The sequence below is a fragment of the Ochotona curzoniae genome, unplaced genomic scaffold (genome assembly GCF_017591425.1).
Source record: "Ochotona curzoniae isolate NIBS_2020 unplaced genomic scaffold, NIBS_Ocur_1.0 contig_2688, whole genome shotgun sequence".
Taxonomy (NCBI): domain Eukaryota; kingdom Metazoa; phylum Chordata; class Mammalia; order Lagomorpha; family Ochotonidae; genus Ochotona; species Ochotona curzoniae.
The window spans coordinates 4818114-4832468 of NW_024465553.1; the positions used below are offsets into that span (position 1 = coordinate 4818114).

The window sequence follows — 14355 nt, forward strand, 5'->3', positions numbered from 1 at the left end:
CCCCAGCTCACCCACGCTGCCCCTCCCTGTTGCTCTCTAAGTGAGTGTGGCCAGAGCAGGGGAGGTGGGGACACCCGCATATAGACCTCCCCCTGGCCTCTCAGGCCCCTGGGTCCCACTCCCACTCCATTCCAGCAGCTGAGCCCACTCCTAGGACTTGCTCTGGGGATGATCATTGGGCATCTGATTGCCAGCCAAGTAGGCATGTGACAGCCAGCAGGGACCCCAATCCCATTTGGGGGCTGAAGCTGCTCCTGTGGGGGTCCCTCTGCCTCCCAGGGATGCCCAGTGCTCCGGGAGACACAGCTCCAGGCCTGGTGCCCAGGGACTTAGCAGCTCACCCACTGAGCCCTGGCTGCAGACCACAACCACCACAGACACCCAAGAGGCCCCGTTCCTGCCATCAGGCATGCTTGTGTCTCCTGAGACCCCAGCAGTAAGTCCAGCATGCTTGTCCCCGGGGTTCCTGTCCCCAGACACACACCAGGGCTTCCACAGCGGCCATTTAGGAGCACGGTGTGGGCAGAAGGAGGCAGCTGCTGGCATCTACAGATAGTATCTCAAGCTTCCTTCCCACTGTGGTCTGTCCAGGACGGCAGGGGAGGCTGAGGTATGAGACAGGGAGCCACCGTTCCTCCCTCAGTGGACACGTGTCCTCCTCCTGTCCCACTCGCTGTTGACACTCAGGTGGCCCTCAGCGTTATCTGCCTGGGGGACCCAGAGGTCAAAGGCTACCTTCCCGCTTGCTAGCAGGAAGTGCATCCCTGGAAAGGGCCCCCTTTGCTGGATCAGCAGGGATCGCCCAGGTCTGAGTCTCCTGACCCAGGTCCCCAGGTGTTTGGGGACTAAGGTACTGTTTCCAAAGGGGCACTGGCACATTCAAGATGGCGAGGCACATGCCAAGGGGCAGAATAGGAAACCGAGATTGGGGTGAGAGCTCGAAGGCTCTCAGGGCTGTCCTGGCTCCAGCCCCCACACAGCAGGTCCAAGACATCTGTACAGAAATAAGACATACAACAAGCCACTGTCACATCTGGGCCTGGCAGTCCTCACTGCCGGCCCTGCCTGGTCTCCTCTCCCAGGGATGCAGCTTGGAAGCCTCCCCAACCACCTGCTCCCTGCACATCCCTGTCCTGGTCAGGGCCCCAGGAGCAGAAAGCCCAGGGCCACTGTGGTCTCTTGATGAGCTCCACCCACAGCATGGGCTGCTTGCAATCGGGAGGTCATTGGTTGCTGGTCCTGGAGAGGCCGTGTGTGTGTGTGTGTGTGTGTGTGTGTGTGTGTGTGTGTGTGTGCGTGCGCGCGCACAGCCAGGACTCCTGGTGGGGGAGCCGGCAGCAGCCCAGGCACACACATCAGAAGGTGAAGGCATACACCACCCCCACCACCACGATGTTGCCCAGCGTGGCTATGATGGCAATCCACAGCAGCACAGCATCGTTGGAGGACCGCGGGGGCTCATCCGGCTGCCCATGGCCATTGGAGGCCGCGTGGACGTTGGCCGAGGAGTTGAACAGGGAGTATTCAGTGCTGAAGTCCTCATTGGGTGAGTCCATAAACACTCCTCCCATCATGGGCAGCTGGGCAGGAGGGAGAGAGAGAGGAGAGAGAGAGAGAGTCAGAGCCCGTGGGAGCCAGGTATGTTAGCAGGAAGCTGGGCTGCAGTGTGGAGCAGCCAAGGCTTCTGAATGGGCTATGGTCCCCTCAAGCAGCAGCATCTCCTACTGAACCACAACACCTGCTCCTAAATTGATCTTTTCATTCCATGTATCCTATGAGCTTAAGACGTTTTATTTCTTTGAAAGTTTTAACCACAGAGTGGGAGATGAATTGCTCTTTCATTCATTGTTTCCTTCTGGAGACGCCCACAGTCAGGACAGGAAAGGGGTGAAGCCAGGAGCCCTATCTGGGTCTCCTAAGTAGGAAGGGCTCAGGGACCCACGTATCTGAGCTGCCATGCGGAGTGCACACAGCAGGGAACTAGGTTGGAGGAGAGCTGGGGCTCAATGCCAGACATTGAGACAGGACACCCCTCCCCCAGTCGGGGGCTTAGCCCACCCATCCCTCTAGGATCATTTTCAGTACCTTCGTGTACCCATTTCACAGATGGATGAGCAGAGGTGGAGGCCACAGTGGCAGTCCACGATAGAATCCAGGTTGGAAGCCGAGTGTGTGGAAGGGGCTAGGTACATCCCACTCACACAGCCTCCCTGGTCTCACACACGGGGCTCAGGAATGCCAGGAGGTGCACAGGGGTGCTTGGATGGCTGCTAGAGGTAGCACCAGGTTCAACCCACTTTGAACACAATGGCTTCATTGTAACTCTGGACCATTTCTGAGTCAACCAGCATGGAGCGTACAGCTCCGCTGAGATCAAGCCTGTTCTGGGCTTGAGCTCAAAGGAAGTGAGGTCTGGTGGTGTAGTGACAGGAAGCGGCCACTAGGCGGAGCTCAGGGCAGGCGCTGCAGGTGACTAGGTGGTGCTCACAGCAAGTTCATTCCTCAAGTTGAGCATGCGTGCCTCAAGCAAACATGTTACAACATATCTGAATATAAGTAACAGGCATAACGACAGACAAACGAGACAGCGGCAGCTGCTTACACAGATTGAGATCCCCGTGATGGGGTGCAGCCGGTTAATAGGTTGAGATTCCACGCTCTGCTCATCCCTCCCACGTGGCATTCAAGTTAACAGTGTGGAAATGGAAATGGCTCTGGAGGCAACGGCTCTGGGCATCCCTCCCCTCCTGCCTTCTACCGTGCTACTCACAGCTCCCTTCCCGTCTCCTGCCTCTTAGGTAACTGAAGGCCTGGAACTGGCTGAGCATCCCTTAATCTGATTGAAGGATGAGGGCTTAAAAATCCCGAATCAGCTGCCCAGTGCAGTGGCTCCAAGGGTGCAGCAGGAGCTGTTGTCACCAAGCTCGGCCATTGAAGACCCAGCACCTTGCACTTGCATCTGCTGTGACCTCTCTCGCACTCTGCAATGATCCCCAAAGGCAAAGGATCCTGACACTGAAGCTTTTTGAGCATCAGGGTGACCCCATAAATGCAAAATTCCACACTCAACCGTGAGTGACACCACAGGGGGCAGGCGTTGCACGTGGCAGTGAAGCCACCAGCTGGGATGCACGGATTCCACACGGCAGTACCTGGAGCAGCACCCCACTTTCACTCCCTGGCTCCAGCTTCCCGCTAACCTGGTCGTGGGAGGTAGCAGGTGAGGGCTCTCGTGGTGGGGTTCCTGCTACACATGGGAGACCTGGAGTCAATCCCCAGCTCCTGGCTCAGCCCTGCCTCGCTGCTTCAGGCATCTAAGGGGAGATGCCTGGCCCACCCCAGCTCTGCCTCCTTCTCTTGGCCTTGTTTACCGAGCCTAAATATAGAGATTGGATCAATACAGAATGCATTCATCAGTTATTCATCAACAAACACTGAAGGCCCACTCTGCAACAGGAGGTGCCGGACAGATGCTGGGGACGCCCAGGGGTTACCCATGACTTCTGAGCTTGAAGGACTCCACATTTATAAAACCGAGAGAATGAGGTCTTGCATCCTTTGACAGTCATGGGATCCCTGCAGTGCGGGGTGGTGTGCAAGCAGGGTCGCATAGGACAGGAGAGCATTGAGGACAGGAGACTCCCTCTGGGTCTCCCATGTGGGAGGAGACTCAGACTTGAGCTGTGCCCCTTACCTTCCAGGGTGCACATCAACAGGGAGCTGGACGCAGAGCAGGGACTTGAACCCAGTACTGCGGGAGGAGGGGCTGCCTGAATGGGCACACGGTGTCTGCGGAAGGATGCCCCGCAGGAGAACATCGGTGCTGGTTCTGGCCCAGCTTTGCCTCCCAGACACAGACCACTTCTACGGCCGAGTCTGCTTCCTGACTAAATGGGAGGATTCTAATCCTGCATTCAAGGGTCATTCCAAAACAGTGACAATACAGAGAAAAGGCTTTGGTGCCAGGCAGATGGAGCAAAGTCCGTTAGAGATCGCAACAAGGAACCCACAGTGCCTACTTGGGGCTTCAGTGGGCACCCCGCCTCTGAAGCCATCTCTCCTGCCCATGCAGCAGCCCCAGCGCAGGCCACCAAGCATGGCTCTCCCGTCCCCCTGCTTCCTGCACATCTCACACCTGTCCTGGTGAGCAGGCAAGCAGTGGACGTGAGAGCCTGCACCCCCACGTCACGTTGCACCAGGTCCGTCACGCTGCATACTTCATCTGTGAGCTCATCAAGCGAATGAGCTAAGTCTAACTTCTCTTTGATCCCACCGCCTCATAAAACATTTTCCACTTTTCAGAGCTTGCTCAGTTCCACGCTGTGAAGGGAGCTGTGGCTGCAGTGGCCCCGTGCGGGGCTGGGAGGACGGTCTGCCATGTGCCCAACATGCCCAGGCCCACAGGACTTGGGCAAACAAGGCTATTTTTGGAAAGCCTGAAAGCATGAGAGAGTTGAGAGGACAAAGCAAATTCTCCCCTCTTGAAAGCGTTGCCATAGTAACTCAGCCCAGCGTGTGGGGAGGTGCTGCACCTTGCCTGTGGTCATCCTTAATGAGAGGACATTTGACCTGCAGAACAAATGTGCTTGCAGGAGGAGGGGTTAGACCCACACTGACTGCAGGTCACCAGCAGAACCTGGGGAGCCTTCGTGGAACCCCAGAGCTGTAGCTTGGGCTTCAAGGAGCCCCTGGCCATGGACCTGAAGGAGAAAGAGCTGAGACTGGCTGGAGATGAGTCCACATCTCTGACAGGCTCAGGTGTGAGGCAGTCAAGCCCGGGTGGGTTCTGCCATGTGCACCATAGGCGGCAATTGGGCAAATGCAAGACAATAGGAGTTTTGAAGCCTTTCCTCCTATGACTGCTGGCATCTGGTCTACCCCTAGTTATGTCAGGGGCGTCCCTAGAACTGGATGGGCACCTGCTGGCTGGCCTGCATCTGCTGGGTGACCTGCACCCTGATGCTGCAAGAGAAAAGCCCCCATGGGATCCTTATTTGGGAAGGAGAGACAGAGCGGGAGGAAGAGAGAGGAGAGGGAAAAGCCGGCCGGGGGTTGGTGGCGAGCAGAGAGCTGCAGCCAGCCATGAGCGCATGTGGTGTTGGTGGGGGGGTTTCTCTCTTACCCCCCTCCCCCCCGTACTTTGTGTCATGAATCTCAGCTGTGCTCATGTCACGGAACAAGCACACAGCAGCCCCAGCAGCCCACTCCCTCTGCTGAAGTGCCTGGAGAACTTGGTTGATGATCTCCCCCAGGGGAGCCTGTGTCTCCCCGAGCATGAACAGGCAGGAGGGCTACCCCACGACTGACACAAACAGGTTCAGAACACGCTTCGTCTCCCCCACGGTTACCCCGCTGTCCCCTCAGGGTCAGAAGGCAGAGGTGGCTGACATCCACACCCCCAGCTTCACACTGTACGATGGACAGGTCAGGCCGCAGCAGGTGGACAAAGTGGCCAATTTCCACAGAGCAGGCCTGGGTAGGGTCCCACCGGGGATAAGCCAGGTGTCAAGACAATGCTTTGCTATTCCTTAGAAAGGAAGCCATGAGTGGGAAGGGCTTGTTAAAACATGTTTATTTATCTTTGAAGGGTAGAGAGACAGAGGTCACCCATCGGCTGACTCACTCCCCAAATGCCTGCAAGCAGGGCCAGGCCAGGACCAGGCCAGGAGCTCGGAAACCAAGCCAGGCCTCCCAGATGTCCGCGAGCCAGAAGCTGAACTGGAAGCCAGCACTTCAATGAGGATCGGATAAGTGATGCGAGTGGCCCAGGTAACATCCTAAGCCCTGTGCCCAGGGCCCACCCTAGAAAGGACTTGCAAGAGCAAATTTCTTATAAGGCGATGACGCTTTTGACATCCTGTTCCTGGGGGCAACTGCCCACGAGGGCCAGGGAGGTGAGCTCTGCCAGGGGTGAAGAGCCGAGCCTCTGGCCCACAGCTGCAGTGGCCAACCCAGCCTCGCCCTCCTCCCGGCCATTCTGCATGCCTCTGGTAAGAACGCTTTTCTTGGTAGGTGGTGAAGTTGGTATTTTTGCGTGTGCTGACACCCACAGCTACGTGGTACGAGGCAGGGAAGGATCGCCCTGTCCCAGATCATGCACGTTTGGCACTCTATAAAAGATCCCTGGCTCGTCTGTCTCACAGAAAGCCCACCGCATGCACCTGCCCACTGGGAGAAAGTTCATCTTCCCAGGAGCTGCAAGGGCACCCCGCGGAAGGACGCCCTTGCTGGCCTGCTGTGGGCAGCGCTTCCCTAGCCTGCCGGAAAGCCCGGTTAGGTTTCACCCAGAGGACTTGGCAAGCAGATCCGGACCTTTCCCCCGGGGGAGTCTGGCATGGATGCTGTTCGGAGAAGTGGTTCTGAGTGCATGGGAGCGATGCCAGCGGCTGGCTGGGGCTGCTAGGAGGCATTCACCTGGAAAAGAGCAACAACCCTGGTGTTCCCGATGCCGACAGCGAGCCTCTCCGGGCCGGCCTCTGTGGCAGGTGGGGAAGACAGAGGGAAAGCAAGATGAGGCTCCCTGCATCCTTTCGATGCCGTTCTTTTCTGACTCATCAGGAGCAGGTGTCAATGGCAACACTTGGGATGGGGCTAGATGAGGTGGGAGGATCCAGGCTTTGTCCCCTGCCAGCAGGGGGCAACAGAGACGCACAGCTTCACACCCCACCTTTGCTGGGGGACCCCATTGACAGGCCAGGCCTGATGCGGAAAGGAAAGGAAGTTCACTCCTAGGACCCTGGCCTCTCCGAACCTTGAAACAATAAAAGCTGCGATGCCCATGCAGGCTCCAGGGGAAGCTGGGCCAGCCGTGGCCGCGACATGGAATCATGCTTGTCTGGGCAGCATAGCTGCCTCCCCTGCTCACCCCAACGCTCAGTGCTCCATCAGCCATCCCTACCTCGACAGGGATGTGAGCTCAGGGTTCAGGCCCAGTGCTGAGCCCAGCTTAGCCCCTTCCTTCCTGGATGACTCGGGGAGGAAATGCCCAGGCTCTCAGCTCCAGGCTCCCTTTCTGTCCTGTGGGATGGCAGTTCACAGCCAGGCCCTGAGCAAGGGGGCTCAGGTCACCAATCACCTCTTTCTCTTGCCTTGGCCCTGGCCCTGACCTTGGCCCTGGCCCTGGCCCTGACCCTGACCCTGACCCCAGCCCCAGCTCCGACCCTGGCCCTGGCCCTGACCCCGGCCCCAACCCTGAACCCAGCCCCAACCCTGACCCCAGCCCCAGCCCTGAACCCGGCCCTGGCCCTGACCCTGGCCCTGGCCTTGGCTCTGACCCCGGCCCCAACCCTGACCCCAGCCCTGACCCTGGCCCTGGCCCTGGCCCTGGCCCTAGCCCTGATCCCGGCCCTGACCCTGGCCCTGGCCCTGACCCTGACCCAAGCCCCAGCCCTGACCCCAGCCCCAGCCCTGACCCTGGCCCTGGCTCTGGCCCTGGCTCTGACCCCGGCCCCAACCCTGACCTCAGCCCCAGCCCTGACCCCGGCCCTGGCCCCAGTCCAGGCAGGCTGCTGTGTCAAGGTTTGCTTGACTGTGTGTCTGTGCATAATGTGGGCTGAGGAAGAAGATGATGAAGGCTGGTGATGGCTTCTCCAAGCTCCCAAGCACTGCCTGTCTGCAAGGATGGCTCCACCTGATTGATCTGGCCATTGGGACACACAGCAGGGCCCAGGAGAACCCCCAGAGGGAAGTTAAACAGGCCTGGCAGAAAGGCAGAGGGGAGGGCAGCAGACAGCAGGGGCAGTGAGGCTATGACATGGCACAGAGGAGCACAGGAGGCCCTGAGGAGCTCATCCGTCACCCCCCTGGTCTCCTTACAAGCTGCTGGAAACAGGGCCTTTCTAATAGCTGGCACAGCTGTGCATGGAGGAAATGGGCGAGGGGTGTCCACAGGGGGCAAGCAAAGTATCCGTGGGTGGCTGAGCACAGAGGACAGGGGACGGTGGTGGCTGGAGACAGCTGCTCCCAAGTCATACAAGCAATATCTAGGGCTCAACATGATGGCTCTGCTGACTAACCCTTCACTTACAAGCAAAAGCATTCTGTATGAGCGCTGGTTGGTGTCCCAGGTACTTCGCTTCCCACCTAACTCCCTATTTATGGTCTGGTAAAGCAACGGAGGATGAACCAAGGCCTTGGGACCCTGCACCCACTTGGGGGGCCTGGAGGAGGCTCCTGGCTCGTGACTTGGGATCAGTTCAGCTCCAGCCATTGAGGCCATCTGAGGAAAGAACCAGTGAATGGAAGATCCTTCTGCCTCTTATGTGTAAATTTGCCTTTCCAATAAAAATAAATAAACTTTAAAAAATCTAAACACATATGCATACACACCTACACAATCACACCTAGACACAGCTGTACACCGACACATCCACACTCACACACACCCCAGACAACCCCCCTCCACACATACCCATTCCCACTCACACACAAACACACCCAAGGAATGGAGAGGCACTTGACAGTTAAGCCCAAGAATGTTTACAGGAACACAAAAGCAGCTAGCACTGAGCAAGGTACACACAACCATGCATTGAAAACAGCAAGAAAGTAAGACCATTGAGGAGACGAGGCAACCAATCAAACCACTCAGGACTGAGAGCTTAGAATCGGCAGCCATGTCCCTACAGCAGCCATGTCCCTGCAGCAGCCATGTCCCTACAGCAGCCATGTCCCAGCTGCCATGTCCCTGCAGCAGCCATGTCCCTGCAGCAGCCATGTCCCTGCTGCAGCCATGTCCCTGCAGCAGCCATGTCCCAGCTGCCATGTCCCTGCAGCAGCCATGTCCCTGCAGCAGCCATGTCCCTGCAGCAGCCATGTCCCTGCTGCAGCCATGTCCCTGCAGCAGCCATGTCCCAGCTGCCATGTCCCTGCAGCAGCCATGTCCCTGCAGCTGCCATGTCCCTGCAGCAGCCATGTCCCTGCAGCTGCCATGTCCCTGCAGCAGCCATGTCCCTGCAGCTGCCATGTCCCTGCAGCAGCCATGTCCCTGCAGCTGCCATGTCCCTGCAGCAGCCATGTCCCTGCAGCTGCCATGTCCCTGCAGCAGCCATGTCCCTGCAGCAGCCATGTCCCTGCAGCAGCCATGTCCCTGCAGCAGCCATGTCCCTGCAGCTGCCATGTCCCTGCAGCAGCCATGTCCCTGCAGCAGCCATGTCCCTGCAGCTGCCATGTCCCTGCAGCTGCCATGTCCCTGCAGCCATGTCCCAGCTGCCATGTCCCTGCAGCTGCCATGCTGGCCGCTCTGTATGTTTAGAACACTAGAGAAAACACTGGACGTGTTGGGAATGGAAGATTCTTTTTTCAAAGACAAACCAATCTTCTGGAAATAAGAACTATCATGTTGGAAAAAATACACTGGTTGGAATTATCATCAGATTAAATATTGCAGAAGTTAGTAACTGTGACCTGGAATACTTAACAATAGCAACCATCCAAATCAAACAGTAACACAAAAAGGTTTAAAAACAAACTAACAGGGTAACAAGGAGCAACTTCAGACAGCCTACAAGTTTAAATGGAGTCTCCGAAGAAGAAGAGAAAGAAGAGGGGAACAGAAAAAAGGCTGCAAGATTTTCAAATGGGATGCAAAGTATAAACTCACAAATGCATGAAAGTCCTCAAACCCCAAGTCCAAGAAACATGGAGACATAGTCAGATTACTCAAAGCCAGTGGTGGGCCTCAGTTTGAATCCTGGCTGCTTCATTTCCAATCAAGCTCCCAGCTAACATGTCTGGGAAAGCAGTGAAAGATGGTCCAAGTGCTTGGGTCCCTGCCACCTGCAGGGGCGACCCAGAAAGTGCTCCTGTGACATGGTGGTGTGAACTTTCAGTTGCTTATGACATCATTTGGACTGCGGTAAGTTAAATGCTTACATAGGAAGTACCAAAGCAGCCACTATGATCATAAAACAAAGAGTGGTGTCTGAAAAGGTGAGCGAGGAACTAGTGTGGCCATGGGAAGGGGAGTGGGGGGAGGGACCAAAAACTTCCTCTATGCAAAAGTCAGCAGGGAGTGAAAGACATGCTGTGGGGACACGTTGAAATCCAACCATTCGCCAGTCACATTAAGCATACAGGATTTACGCCGTCCGACTCGAGGAGAAACTGTGGGACTGGATTTTAAAAATAGGCTCCTGAAAATGCCAGTGCACACCAGACCCTGCGCTCGCACATTTACAGCAGCTTTTGCTCACAAATGTCACAACGCGAAAGCAACCAAGATGTTCCTCAGTAAGCGAGTGGATAAACAGAACACGCCCCCTCCCGAGGATTCAGTGCTGCAAAGAAATGAGCTACGGAGCCACAAAAAGACGCGGAAGCTAAGTGCGCACTGCTAGGGGCCAGAAGGCAACAGGAAAAGGCTACCAGTGGCATGATTCCAACCACAGGATGCTCTGCAAGCTACAGAGGCAGAGAAAAGACCAATGCTGGCCAGGCCCAGGGGAGGGAGGCAGGAACAGGTGCCACTGCCAGCCTTTAGGGCCTTGCACACACACACACACACACACACACACACACACACACACACACACACACACGACGGTGAACAGCTCCTACATGTCGCCCACACGCAGAGTTTGGCTGCTGCCAAGGGCAAAGCCCAGCTCAGCACGAGGAGGTGTCAATGTGGGTCCATCGGCTGCAGTAAATGTGCTGCTCTGGTGGGTGTTGCTAACGGGGCACGATGCGCCTGATAGCAGGGGGGTCAGGAATCCTGGTGTCCCTGTCCATTTTTCTGCGACTTCAACAAGAGGTGCACTGATTAAGCAGAGCTGCAGAGCCACTGGGCTTCAGCTCAGACTCCAACTTCCCGCTAAGGTGTGCCCCGAGGCGGGAGGCAGCAAGAGATGACCCAAGTGATGGAGACCCTTACCCAGTGTGGGAGAGGACCCTTACCCAGTGTGGGAGAGCCAGACTGAAGCCCTGCTCCTGACTGGGCCAACTCGTCCCCAACTGCTGCAACCGTCTGGGAGTAAACTAGTGGGTAGAAGACTCTCTCTGTCTCTCCCTGTCTCTAGTTCAAATAAAGAAAATAAGAAAAATTCTAAACAGACTGAAGTAGCATAGAGAGGTGAGTTTGAATCCCACCTGTGTACTCTGGGCAAATCATCCTGTCGCTTTAAGCGCCGGCTTCTTCATCTGTAAGGTGGGTCTGCCAAGTGCCTGTTCCACGGGGAGAGTCCGTGTCTGCTTCCACACTGGGCACTCGGTAAGTGGCAGTTCTAATGGGAGGGGCAGGTGTGTCTCCAGCGCAGAGTGGGGAATGGGAACACAGCTCAGGGTCCATCTTCTCAGGGTGAAGAAACTGGGGCCTGGGCCCCCAAAAAGGGCAGAGCACACAGCAGGTGCTCCCCAAACAAAGCAGATTTGTCTGGAGACTAGCCCCAATGTCTTAGCTCTGTGACGCTCAAGTGTTGCCACTCAGATGTACAGAGTCTCTGGACATCGTCTAGGAAGTTGTGTGTCTCTTTCTTGCAATAGCAGTGCACCAAGGCTTAACTGACACCAAACATCTGTCCACAGCAATAAACTCACCAGGCGACACTTGAATTGTAAGGAAAAAAAGGACAAGAAGAACCCATTTTCTAGGCAGCTGTTGAGAAAGTTACCATAGCAACCCCAGATGCTCCAGCCAGCCCAGGGCTAGCGATGATCAATTCGTTTTGTAACCATGGAAACGGCAGCAGTTCTCTGGCTTCCGGAGCCAGCTGAGGACTCTGCATCCCTGGTGCCTCTCTTTGGAGATTTGCTGTGCCATCCAGTGTGGATTCTGCTGTTGCTCTATTTTTAATATATACTTTCTGTTTTTTGCAGACACACGGAAAGTGCACATATTCCCACCCAGTATTTGTTGTGTGACCTGCAACTCGGGTAAGCACCTGGGCCTCCTGCTCACCTAGCATTTCCTCCCGATCACTGGGTGTTAAGGATAGTCGGAGGGGGAGAAGGGAGTTTGGGGGTTCTACTGCAGAGAAACACGGAGCCTTTTGGAAGAGAAACCTGGAAGAAAGGATGGGGCTTTTTCACGAGAAAGGATGAATGCCCTTGCACAGGCTTCGGCCCCGGAGCACTTCTGAGAATGACAACACGTCCCTTGAAACTTCTCTGTGGAAGAAAGCAGCAGGTGGGGCTCCTGCCTCACACCCTGGAGACCTGAGCTGCCCCTCTGTGCCCAGCCCACATGCCCACACGCCCATCGAAGCCAAGGTTGAATTCGATAGATGCTGACTACCTCTCCCAAACCCAGCAAGGCGCTTCGTGGAGCCGGCACAGTGATCAGAAGTGGCTGTCCCCAAGCAACAGTCGACTAGAGCGAGGCAGCACCCCCCTTTGTTCTGGTTCAGGAGAGTAGAAGCAGAGAGACACGGCCCCCCAGAACTCTCGGGGGCCCAGGGAGGGCGTGAGGTGGGAAGGTGAGACGTTATTTAGGAACTAGCTAGCTTCGTGGGCTGGGCGGGGGACCACTGCGAGGGGCACAGACAGCCAAACAGATTTAGCACGAGGCCAGCAGGGACGCAGCCAGCATGGCGGGGCACAAAGGCTTGGTCTCCACTCCGAGGCGAGGAGTGAGAGACGCGTAACCTAGCGCCAGTGCTTCGCAGAAGCGTCCATGGGGAGAAGCGGGGCTGCCCACGCCCGGGGTCGCACAGAGCGCTCCAGGGTTGCGCAGGGGTTCAGCCAGCGGGGGCTGGGAGAGCAGCCTCCTGCTCGCCAGCTTCAGGGTGGAATAGCTCGAACGGTGGGCACACAGGGTGTATCTCCCGCCCCCCTCCCAAAGGGCCGAGCTCGCGTCGCCCCTGCATCCCCTTCCAGGCGCACACCAGGTTGTGGCGGGGGGCGAGGTGGGATGCCCGCTTGGGGATAAAGGGGCCGTGACCTGGATTCTGGGTGGATGCCGCTGCCCCAGCCCCCGGTGGAGAAGGAGTGACTGTGGCCTCGAACTTAGCAACCCAAGGTTCGTGGGAAAGGCATCCCGTTACCTGCGCGGCCATAAAGGACAGATCCATGGTGTCGCTGCTACCACTGCCGCCGGCGCTGGAATCCTCGCTGCTGCTGCCGCTGCTGCTGCCGCTGGCTGGGAGCGGGCGGAGCTGTGAGCAGGCGTACCCGAGCCCCGCGGCCCCAGCGCAGACCTCCCAGCCCCGGCGTGGCCTCGCGTCCCCAGCCTACACCGTGCGCCCTGCTCCAGGCTCCAGACAGACAGTGGGCAGGGGACCCTGGGCACGGGGCGGGGCAGAGCGGCGGGTGGAGGGGAAGAGAGAGAGAAAGAGAGAGAGAGAGAGAGAGAGAGAAACTGGTCCCTGCACGTGACCGGTTCCAGCCCCACCCCCTGGGTGGGACCCAGCGCATCCCCGGAGAGCTCCTTCCGCTCCCTGCGTGGGCCAGCTGAGGAAACTGAGGCTTGCGCCGGCCCGCTGGTGGCTGCGAACTCCAACCTCGAATTTGAGTCCATTGCTCTTTGACACCCTGTCCGGTGTGGAGCATCCAGGCTGCCCCAGGGACCATGGATGGTGCAGAAACAAGCATCTGGTTGCGGGGACACACGGGTTTTATGTGCACCCCGCTCACTGCGCTCTGGGAGCTGGACGGAAGGAAGGCCAAAGCTGCTCTGTCAGGCAGCTTGGGCCACTTAGTGTCTGGCTGAGCCTGCACTTGACCCGAGAATAAAGGGAGGTGTCATCCCTCAGCGCGCTCCAGCGTGCATGACAGTAGAAGACCCTAGGCTGGGGTTGCCTGGTGCACAGCTGGCAGCACTGGGTGATTCGTCAGTGACCTCCTCACAGCACAAACGGGTAGATGCCCACACCATGCAGGTGTGGCAGCTCAGTCGAGGGGGGCATCTGAGCAGGGATGGCAGTGGCACTGCAAGTCCTGATGGGCCCTGAGAGGCCGCCTCTGGGCCACTCCTTGGCCCCTTGGGAAGGAGTTTGTCCTGGGCCTCCCCAGTCCTGGTCACCTTAGCCTCTGAATGGCCACTGAGGCCACCAAGCCCTGGACCCCCAGGCTTTGTAGGAACCTAGTTGTGCAAGGCCACCGGGCAGCTATGGGAGCCGGGGCCTGTTCCCAGCCAGTGTCCCCTTCCCCGGTCTCCTCCATCCCCTCCCTTCTTTCTTTCCTCCTTTCTCTCTGGCTTGCCTCTCTTCCTTCACCCCTGTCTGAACCTTCTCCCTCCCTGGCCTCAGCCACTACACCCCCCCTCGGGCCACTGTCCAGCCTGGGCCTCACATGCCTGCCCCTGCTCAGAGTCCATCCCACTCCAATCCTCCCTGTGTTCCAGGCCCTTCTGGCACCTTCCTCCACTCCCCGCTTGCATTATTAAAATCCTGTATCTTGTGCTTACAGTGTGCGTACTGC

At 57.4% G+C, this 14355-nt stretch overlaps 1 protein-coding gene across 1 annotated transcript; it reads right to left on the minus strand.

The window, feature by feature from the left end:
* Nucleotides 1–1355: 1355 nt before the first annotated feature.
* CUNH14orf132 (chromosome unknown C14orf132 homolog) lies at nucleotides 1356–13453 on the minus strand. Its single transcript, XM_040975685.1, has 3 exons — nucleotides 13342–13453; nucleotides 12981–13075; nucleotides 1356–1580 (listed from the first exon to the last, which is right to left on the minus strand). The coding sequence occupies exons 1-3, from the start codon at nucleotides 13451–13453 to the stop codon at nucleotides 1356–1358; spliced, it is 432 nt and encodes a 143-aa protein (XP_040831619.1).
* Nucleotides 13454–14355: the final 902 nt, after the last annotated feature.